The 10,462-nt window shown below is 39.0% G+C and overlaps 4 protein-coding genes across 5 annotated transcripts in view; 1 reads left to right on the top strand and 3 right to left on the bottom strand.

Annotated features, from left to right (window-relative positions):
* The window catches only part of LOC104711139 (protein plastid transcriptionally active 16, chloroplastic-like), a 3,447-nt gene extending 2,440 nt beyond the window's left edge, over nt 1-1,007 (bottom strand). Inside the window, exons 1-2 of one of the 2 annotated variants that reach the window (XM_019229238.1) lie at nt 469-1,007; nt 36-227 (exon numbers count right to left, since the gene is read on the bottom strand). In XM_019229238.1, coding sequence (XP_019084783.1) covers nt 36-227; nt 469-900 — 624 coding nt within the window. In that variant the 5' untranslated portion in view covers nt 901-1,007. The remainder of the gene's footprint in view (nt 1-35; nt 228-468) is intronic. The other variant, XM_019229236.1, reaches the window with a different exon arrangement.
* On the bottom strand, nt 3,037-4,403 carry LOC104715342 (receptor like protein kinase S.3). Its single transcript, XM_010432755.2, has 2 exons — nt 4,363-4,403; nt 3,037-4,311 (listed from the first exon to the last, which is right to left on the bottom strand). Exons 1-2 carry the CDS (start codon nt 4,401-4,403, stop codon nt 3,207-3,209), a joined length of 1,146 nt encoding a protein of 381 aa, XP_010431057.2. The 3' UTR covers nt 3,037-3,206.
* Nucleotides 4,621-6,395, bottom strand: LOC104711138 (low-temperature-induced 65 kDa protein-like). Its single transcript, XM_010427819.1, has 5 exons — nt 6,267-6,395; nt 5,864-6,175; nt 5,279-5,772; nt 4,989-5,199; nt 4,621-4,895 (listed from the first exon to the last, which is right to left on the bottom strand). Exons 1-5 carry the CDS (start codon nt 6,367-6,369, stop codon nt 4,852-4,854), a joined length of 1,164 nt encoding a protein of 387 aa, XP_010426121.1. The 5' UTR covers nt 6,370-6,395; the 3' UTR covers nt 4,621-4,851.
* On the top strand, nt 7,032-10,456 carry LOC104711137 (protein TOC75-3, chloroplastic). The gene is made up of 7 exons (XM_010427818.2): nt 7,032-8,294; nt 8,619-8,840; nt 8,927-9,034; nt 9,159-9,350; nt 9,435-9,683; nt 9,772-10,026; nt 10,122-10,456. The coding sequence occupies exons 1-7, from the start codon at nt 7,098-7,100 to the stop codon at nt 10,359-10,361; spliced, it is 2,463 nt and encodes an 820-aa protein (XP_010426120.1). The 5' UTR covers nt 7,032-7,097; the 3' UTR covers nt 10,362-10,456.

Below are 10,462 nucleotides of genomic sequence, written 5' to 3'. Positions count from 1 at the left end.
ATGCTCCCGTCGTACACGATTGCTACATGGTTTACGCCAGCAAGCTCAGCCGCTTGTACCACGAGCAACGCGTCTGAGGTCGAGACTTGGTCGTCAGGACCGTTCTCTGTTGCCCCTACAGTAACCACAACTTTGGTCGCGTTTCCAATCGCTTTTGCGATTGATTCAGCGTCTTGGAAAGGGGATTGAACTGCGTTTAGCCTCTTGACTTCCTCCTTTGATAAAATCTGTCGAAAAGTTGAGCCGTCAAACAATGAATCAAAACGCTAAACGTCACCGGAGTTACATGCCAAATTAAAGCAAAATCTAAAACCAAACCGTGCTTTTTATATCGCTAATTAAATCAAAGGTGTAATTTTCATCGCTGTCTTAAAATCTGAAGTGCGGTTGCGACCAAAAATCAAGATAATCATTATCACGTTTAGATTTACGAATCGTGGGACTTAAAAAAAAACAAAAAAAGCGGACCTTGTAAGTAGCCGCAACACGAGCAAGGTCTTGGGCGGCTCCAAGGTCAGGAACACCTGCTCGAACGCTAAATCCTCGTTGTAAGAGCGTTTGAGCTATGCGTATACCAGCTTGTCCCGTAGCACCGGCCACGAAAACCGTACCAGGATCTTTCTTTCTGTTATTACCAAACACTAAAGCGGTCGAAGGGTTTGTCACCACCGGCATGAGTGACTTCATGTCCGGTAACTTACCGAAATCGAACCGGAATGGTTTCGAATCTGACGATTTCTCCGTTTGTATCGCCTCCGAGTCATCATCATCGTCCTTCGTTTTCCCGAATTGAAACGCCGTTTGCTTAGCCCACACGGTTAACCTCGGTTTTCTCCGGTTAAACCTGACACCCTGCGGTGGTGCGGTGGTTAACAGGAATGAAGTTGAACTGGAAGCCATTAGAGGAGACCAACCGTTTTCTTGTACCTCAAGTAAACAATGTGGGTGCCATTCGTTGAAGATGAGACACCATGGCGAGTGAGTGCACAAGACTTTCGTTGTTTGTCTTGTTTACTACAGATGATGCTTTTGTTATCCGAAACGGATTCGTAGCCAATAGGATCATGCCGCGTTATCAACATATCTTTGATGTGGCTTGTACTGAACTTTTCGCCACAGAATCTTGATATTGCGGGGCCTAGACATCATATGACTTTCAACTTTGCCACAATATTTTCACGTAATTTCATTTCATCCCAAAGTTTTTGATTAATCTAGCGAGGCCCATGAAAACATATCTCAGATTCTCTGTACAAATAAATCATGGATACTACCATCTATATAGGTAAAGATATCTAAACAAATACTAATATCGCTGTCGAGAGATGAATGACCAGTAAGTCTATGATGCAAATGATGCATTGTGTTCAAAGGCTTGTTCTACTTTATGGTGTGATTTGGATAGGATTAATGAAATACTTTAAAATCTTTTGTTTATCTATTTATTTTAATTCTTTTTAATTCAATCATTGAATACCTCCTAAGACCATGTACAACGGTGTTGCTCACCCTAGATTTTTTTATTAAAAACTAATAAAATAATATAAAAGGGAGAGAGAGAAAGAAAGAGTTTTTGAAGAAACATGTCTCCGTTTAATTCTACACATGTCAACTTGCTATTAGTTACACAATAAAATATATATATACTTTTTTGAGAAGCGGGAAGAATTCTCCTGTTGTACTACGATCCTCACTTGTAAAGTTGTAAGAATGATCTAATAAATAAGATTAGGAGATATGGATAAATACTTTTAAGAAGTTTATTTGTTCATGTATTTTAACTGATATAAAATATAAAACAAAGTATGTGTTATTGGATATTTAATTTCAAAATATTTGTTGAAATCATGTACTATTCACTCAATAATTTTTGATGCATGTAAACTAACCTATCTAAGTTTTTTCAAACACCCGCAACACTAGAAATGGAACAAAGCTATAATTTAATATTAAATTCAAAAAAATAAATAATGGGAAAAATATAAAGGTCAAATCCGTGAATAAAACATTATTTCAAAATCCATAAGTAAATCTATATATACATTTTTGGAGACATTTATAAAATAAATCTTGAAGTTCATACTTATTTACAAGCATGCCATTGGCATTAATTATTAAATTATTTTTCATTTAATTTATAATTTTAAATTTCAATTTTTGGAAATAAAAATTTTCATCCTACTAAAATTTCCAAAACAATAGGAACCACTCCCTTTAACATTAAATATTAAGTTTAAAATAAATTTAATTAATATTAACTTTCCAATTTTACAAAACAATATTTTCTCCATATAAACATTTCCTAAACAAATTATATACACACATCTTGGTCCATTTTAATAACCAAAGTTTATTAAAAGAAAAACAATGTGGAATTCATGTCAAACAAATAACTGTTAACAAATTTTATTTGCATTTCACAACAAATATATATACTAAAATTAACTGATACCTTTATATATAAAACATACAAAACTACAATACAAAATTATCCTGTAAATATATCTAAACAATTTAAAATAATAAAAATACTACTATATGTAAATAAAAAAAAACACACAGTATATTCCTTCTATAAATCACAACTTATTTAATTGTATGTTATACTATAATATAAAACAATAAACCTCAAACAAAATACTTTATAATTTCTATACAAACTAATATATCTATATTTGTAAGGTTGTACATTTAAAAAATACAAATTAAACATTAGTTATATATATGTCTAATCTGTAAAATAAATTATATTTTTTAATTAAAAAATAACCCCGCGGTGTACCGCACGTGAATATCTAGTATCATGAATTTTAAAAAGAGATAAAAAGAAATAATTGCTTAGACATGAAGAGAGATGATTTACAACAATACTTCCCCTACCGTGGATGCAATGGAGACGAATAGAGCTTCTTAAAGCTATTTTGAGAATATGCTATTGAAAATCACAGAACAACTCTCTACTTGTCACATGAGGTAACACTTTTGTTAAAAACTTTCGTAGCATTATAACATTACAAGCGTGTCCGGAGTATTTGATCTTTCAATGTATACATAGTGGACATAAAGAAGTTGGAAAAACTGTAAAAAAATGTTGCGAAAACTTATACCGTTCTTCCAATGATGTTGTTTCTTGGTTGTGCGCATTTTTGTAGGCTTTTGAGAGAAGTGGACTGTTGTGTTCTTTCCGGGCACTAGACGAAGTGATGCTACGCAAGAACTTCATTGTACGGTGTTGGAATACTGATCCCGGGTGTGTCTGGTGGCATCTCAGGCAAAACATCATTTCCTTCAAGATAGTTTACCACTTGGGACATACTAGGCCTGTCCTCTGGATTGTATTGTGCACAGAGTAGTCCAAGCTTCAGTACCAACTCTATCTCCTTGCAGACGTAATCTCCTTCCAATCTAGCATCGCGGGCACCAGCCAAGTTCCCTCTTTTCCAGCATTGACACACCCAGCTGATTAAGTTAAACTCTTCAGGCTTCCCCGGATACTCTATGAACATTCTTCCACACGCAAACTCAAGTAGTAATGCTCCGAATGAATAAACATCTGCTTTGGTTGTTGGCATTCCTGTTATGATTAGCTCTGGTGCCACATACCCTACGCTTCCAAGCATTGGATTCCTGTTTGTGCCGAACCTAGCTAGACCGAAATCTAGCCGCCCGTTTAAATCCTCATCCAATAGTACATTTGCGGCTTTAACATCTCGGTGGAGAACAATCTGTTCGTGCAAATAAACAAGTGCTGAAGCCACTCCTTTGATTATGTGAAGCCTTTGGGACCAACTAAGGTTAGGCCTTTCGTCGTTAAACAAGAAATCGTCAAGGTTTCCATAAGGCATATAATCATAGACCAAGAGTAATTCACCTTTTCTTCTGCAGTATCCTAAGAGCTGCACAAGGTTCTTGTGCCTTAACTTCCCTATACCAACAATCTGAGAAACCAGGTTCTTGGTATCTTGTTCGGCATCCAAAGAAACTTTCTTTACAGCAATATGTGCATTGGAAGATAGCTTTCCTTTGTATACTGTACCGTTTGCCTCTGTACCGAGCACCTCGCTCTCTTTGAATCCTTTGGTGGCTTTGTAGAGAGCTTTGTAAGAAAACCTCTGAGGGCTGTAATCTTCCTCCCATTCTTCTCGGACTTCTTCGTACTTGCTGTTCACATACATTGATCTTAATGCTGCTCCCATTCTCAAAAGATATACTTTAATATCTATTGTCAGATTACTGCAGGTTCTCAAGAAAGCTTTTAACCGATTTTGTGAATGCCATTGTTGTGTCTGTTGCAACTTTGTCAAGCCGTATCTGTTGTTTGGTGATTTGTGCGTTGTGGGCAATGAGTTGCAGACCACTTACTTTTCAAGAGAGAAGGTCAACTGTTGTACCAGACCGTCCATTCTTGTTCTTTAATGGTATAATTAATCTCTTAAATTGGTAATTTAATCATACTAGTTGCGTTCAGAAGATTTCAGTATCATTAGAATGCAATTTATATTGCAACAACATTGAACATGTTCATCTGTTTGATCACCTGGATAAATTTAATATTCAAATATATATAATTTTTTTTTTCTGAAAACGAAATATTTTTTTCTTATTACAGAAGTCAACTATAGTACAAGAAGGAAGGAAACAAAAACCAAACCAAATGTTTTTGTCTCCTCAGCATAGAGTAAGGGAAAAAAGAAAAAAAGAAAGAAAAAAGATGTATTAGAATCTTGAATCTCTTATGTATACAACATACTTCAGCTAATATCAATATTGGTTTTGGTATTGAAATATTTAGAAAGCCTTTTTCTTACATAGAGGGTTTGTTAAATGATACAGAGGATTTTTTTTTTTGTTTTAGTTTGGTTGAAGTATCTTCCCATGATTTTCTTCTTCAACAACTGCAGCAGAACAAATGCATCAGAATAAAAATTTAGGTTTATCAAACTATTACATCAAATTTGTTTTAGTCACTGCCTAAGATAAGAACTCACTTTCATTCGTGTTGGCTAAAAGGGGGGCTTTGTTGTCTGCTGAATTTGGAGCAGGTAAGGAGGTTGTGGCTGCACCAAAACTAGTAGCCTGAGAAGAAGCTTTACGAGGACTGATAGCTTTAGATATCACTCGAGAAAGTTCTCTATCGTCTTCGCTAGGCTCAAACTTCTGGGATATGTATTCCTTCATTGATACTCCTTTGTCCCACACCTGGTCACCACAAACACAAGATGATTGACTGATGCATTTACCCTAAAGGGCACAAACACATATAAACGAGTAAAATCACCTTAGTATTCAAGCCAGTTGTCTGGTTAGTTCCAGCAGTGTTTATTTCTGAAACATCATTTATCTCTTCTTCTGTCTCTGTTGATTCTGGAAAAGCCATATCCTGAATCTTCTTGGTTATAGCGTTAGTTGCGTCAGAGACTTTGGCATAAGCAGGTGCTAGCTTCTCTGTCACGGTTTCTGTTACGGTTTTGCTTGGACTAATTGGTTCTTGGCTTGTGCACTCTTTCTCTGTCTTCTCAGCCATGGATCCTCCTATAAACGTTGTTGTGTCAGAATCAGCAGGCTTCTCTTGCTTGACATCAGACAAAACATTCTTCTCAGAGATCACAGGATGTTCTATGCTGGAACCAGTACAATCTTTTTGTTCTTGTTCAGTGTCGTGTTTGGCTGGGAGAACAGACAAGACATTCGTCTCAGTGATCACAGGGTTTTCCCGGGGATGCTGCATAGCAGTCTTCTTTAACTCTTCAGGTGCCTTCTTTGATTCATACACTGGAAACAACACAAGAAGATCAATCTTGAGCAATTTCAAAACAAAGTGGTTACGTTTGTTACTTATGCAACTTTGCTTAATTTGATTTACTTGGGGCTCCAAGATATTCAGGATCTTCTTCTTCTTCTTCAACTAATTCTCTGGTTTTACGGTCTTTGGACTTGTCACGTGGTGAAAGTGATGCATAACCTCCTTCTCTAACTTCATGGTCTTCGAATCTGCTAAACGGTGACATGGTTGCATCACCTTCTTCATCATGTCTCTTCTTGGTGCTGAGGCTGTGCTGCAGTTTTTTCGCCTTATCCTTCATTTTGGAGAACAGAGATTTCTTGTGGTGAGAATGTTCTCCTTCATTTTCCTTTCTTGGTGAACCAGAAGGCGACCTCTTTGAAGCTTCACCAGCTGAAAAACACCAAGATTATTGCGTCCAAGAACATTAAAAATCAATTAAATCACAAACAAAACGGATCATATATTGCAGAGAACTACTTACATTGGGAACGCTGGCTAAGTGTTGAGAGGCTGGGGTTACCAGAATGATCAACATGTGTTTTTAAGGTTTCGAGCTCAGCGACCGGGTCAAGTTGACGCGACATTTGATAAAAAGGCAAATTAAAATCTTCGGTTTGGGAACTCTGATCCTCAGAGAACAGCATAGGATAGGATAAATATAAGAAAACAAGAGGTGGTGTGCATGTCCACATTAGTCTTTGTTTCTCCGAGGTTCTTGGACAGACCATAAGAAACACAATGCTTAAAATAGCCACCGCCTGAGAAATTGGAGACGCCATAAAAAATGGAAGCTAGACAAAGCCATGGCCTGAGAAATTGACGTTTTGAGCTTAATAATAGGACTCACATTTATGAAAGTAAAGTTTTCTACAAAGAATTAAAAATGGAACCAGAGAAATTACAAAGACACTACAAGACTCAAACAAGACTGTTTCTGAACTTTTGTGACCAGAGTTACTACGATTGTCACACCTGAAACTTAGTTGAAATTAAACTTAAATAGCTCTTGGTCAGTCCAAAACATAGTCATAACTTGAACGAATAATGTGAAATACAGAGATAAGTCAAAGCATAGAATATATACTGTATATATATTTTTTTTGTAACCCCTCACTTAACATGCATACTGTTTACAGCTAGAATAAACGGCACGCAGTTCGTTTGGTAATATACAAAACGGAATGTAATCTGAAGGAAAGTATCTCTTTACCTGCTTAAAACCCAAAAGTACACTTCTTTCGCCGAAGCCAAAAAGTACACTACCTTCTTCTTCTTCTTCTCCCTAAAACCTTATCTATCCCTTTCTCCGCCCATGGCCGCCTTCTCCGTCAACGGGCAGCTTATCCCGGCGGCGACTACCTCTACCAATCCTAATCCTCTCTCTTCTCGCCGGAAATTTCTTTCGCCTTCTACATCTCGTCTTCCTCGCTTCTCCTCACCGTCTCCTCGCGTCCCATCGATAAAATGCAGCAGTAGCTTACCTAGCCGAGACACTGAGCCGTCTTCGAAGGATTCTCTCCTTAAAAGCCTAGCGAAACCTCTAGCCGTAGCATCAGTCTCGTCCGCTGCGTCCTTGTTTCTATTCCGAATCTCGAATCTTCCGTCGGTTCTAAGCGGTGGTGGTGGAGGTGGAGGTGGAGGAGGAGGAGATGGGAATTTCGGTGGGTTTGGTGGTGGAGGCGGTGCTGGAGATGGTGGATTTTGGGGGAAATTGTTTTCTCCGGCTCCGGCGGTTGCTGATGAGGAACAATCACCGGATTGGGATTCTCATGGTTTGCCGGCGAACATCGTTGTGCAATTGAACAAGCTTAGTGGTTTCAAGAAGTATAAGGTTTCTGATATTATGTTCTTTGATCGACGGAGACAAACCACGATTGGTACTGAAGACTCCTTCTTCGAGATGGTCTCGATTCGTCCCGGCGGTGTTTACACTAAAGCTCAATTGCAGAAGGAGCTTGAAACCCTAGCTACTTGTGGAATGTTCGAGAAGGTTGATTTGGAAGGGAAAACGAAACCTGACGGAACCCTAGGTGTTACCATCTCCTTTGCTGAGAGTACATGGCAATCTGCTGATAGGTTCCGATGTATCAACGTTGGGCTGATGGTTCAGTCCAAGCCGATTGAGATGGACTCGGATATGACTGATAAAGAGAAGCTTGAGTATTACAGGAGCTTGGAGAAGGACTACAAGAGGAGAATTGATAGGGCTCGTCCGTGTTTGTTGCCTGCACCTGTGTATGGTGAGGTGATGCAGATGCTTAGGGATCAAGGGAAAGTGAGTGCGAGGCTTTTGCAGAGGATTAGGGACCGTGTTCAGAAATGGTACCATGACGAAGGGTATGCTTGTGCTCAAGTTGTGAATTTTGGGAATTTGAACACTAAGGAGGTTGTTTGTGAAGTTGTGGAAGGTGATATAACTCAGCTGGTGATTCAGTTTCAAGATAAGCTTGGGAATGTGGTTGAAGGGAACACTCAAGTTCCTGTGGTGCGCAGGGAATTGCCTAAGCAGGTATGTGTCACTTGTTCTGCTGTGTTAGATGTGCCATTATTTCTGTTTAGTTCGTTGTTGTTGTCATCGTGATTCTGTCAGTAAATTTGATGGTCTAGTTTGGTGTAGGATGATGACGAAAGTGTAGTTATGTTATAGACTGATGAAGATCAAGATAAATTGACAGACATTTAACTCGAACTTGCTATATTAAGTATGATGGTTGCATCGCTACATTGAACACACGTTACAAATGTTCCATATCCCAGACATGTTGTGATATATCTCATTTCTTATGTTAGTTTTGGTGATAGTATCTATGTTTCGTTGATGTTTTGTTGACAGCTCCGCCAAGGCTATGTTTTCAACATTGAAGCTGGGAAACAAGCTCTTAGGAACATCAACTCATTAGGTCTGTTCTCTAATATTGAAGTCAATCCACGCCCAGATGAGAAAAATGAAGGGGGAATTATCGTTGAGATCAAACTGAAAGAGCTAGAGCAGAAGTCAGCTGAAGTCAGTACGGAATGGAGTATCGTTCCTGGGCGCGGAGGAGCTCCCACACTGGTATGAATACTTCTTACTGGCACAAGTACAGATTGTCAAATTTGGATATACCATTGAGTTTGATTGTCACCGTTTATATGCATCAGGCTTCATTCCAGCCAGGTGGGTCTGTTACTTTCGAACATCGAAACATCCAGGGTCTTAATAGGTCTCTCATGGGTTCAGTGACCACTAGCAACTTCTTGAATCCTCAGGTACATTCTATCAGCTTACATAGTTGATACATATGTAGCTCAATTTTTCGATTGATACCATCTATCTATTTCTGTTGTTAATGTGCTACTTACAAACCTTATGTTATATTTTTTCTTTCTTCAGGATGATCTTTCGTTTAAGCTTGAGTATGTGCACCCGTATCTGGATGGTGTTTACAATCCTCGTAACCGTACATTCAAGACGAGCTGCTTCAACAGCCGCAAACTTAGCCCAGTATTTACTGGAGGACCCGGTGTTGAGGAAGTGCCACCAATTTGGGTTGATCGAGCTGGTCTCAAAGCTAATATAACTGAGGTAAGTTTGCCAATACTCAGTGCCATAGTCAACTTGTTTTTTTTTTCCCTAGAAAACACTTATGTGAAACATACTGTCGTGCAGAACTTTACACGTCAGAGTAAGTTTACATATGGACTTGTGATGGAGGAGATAACAACCCGAGATGAAAGCAGTCACATTGCTGCAAATGGTCAGAGACTACTACCTAGTGGTGGAATCAGTGCTGATGGACCTCCAACAACCCTCAGTGGTACCGGTATTGATCGGATGGCTTTTCTACAAGCCAACATCACCCGCGACAATACCAAATTTATAAATGGGGCAGTAGTTGGAGAGAGGACTGTCTTTCAGGTTTGCTTAACCAATGATCAAATGAGATTATAATTATTAGTCATGTGTATACTCTGTAAGCTTTACACAATGTATTTGCAAATTACAGGTGGATCAGGGACTGGGTATTGGGAGCAAATTCCCATTCTTCAACCGCCACCAGTTAACCATGACAAAATTCATTCAGCTGCTGCAAGTAGAAGAAGGCGCTGGTAAGCCACCACCACCAGTTCTAGTCCTCCACGGGCATTACGGAGGCTGCGTTGGCGACCTTCCAAGCTACGATGCTTTTGTCCTCGGTGGTCCGTACTCTGTCCGTGGCTACAATATGGGTGAGCTTGGCGCTGCTAGAAACATAGCCGAGGTAATACAGCAAACACATGAAACAAAAACAGTATATTTATTTTTATTTTTTCTAAAACAGAGAAATGTGTGTCTAATTACTTTCACGGGTTGCAGGTCAGTGCTGAGATCAGAATTCCTGTGAAGAATACGCATGTCTACGCCTTTGTTGAGCACGGAAATGATTTAGGAAGCTCAAAGGACGTGAAGGGAAACCCTACAGCAGTCTACAGGAGAACGGGACAGGGTTCATCCTACGGTGCAGGTGTGAAACTCGGATTGGTCCGGGCGGAGTATGCTGTAGATCACAACAACGGAACCGGTGCTCTGTTCTTCCGGTTTGGAGAGAGGTATTAAGGGTAATGGAGAAGTAAGTTCATGTAATCCACACCTTAGGCTTTCCAATTTCTCTCTTAAGGATGTGCTATTTTTCTCTCTTTTTTTTTTTTTTTTTTTTT

The sequence above is a fragment of the Camelina sativa genome, chromosome 9, assembly GCF_000633955.1.
Source record: "Camelina sativa cultivar DH55 chromosome 9, Cs, whole genome shotgun sequence".
NCBI lineage: Eukaryota > Viridiplantae > Streptophyta > Magnoliopsida > Brassicales > Brassicaceae > Camelina > Camelina sativa.
Note: the sequence above shows the minus strand (reverse complement) of the source record. Positions and strands in the feature narration are given on the sequence as shown.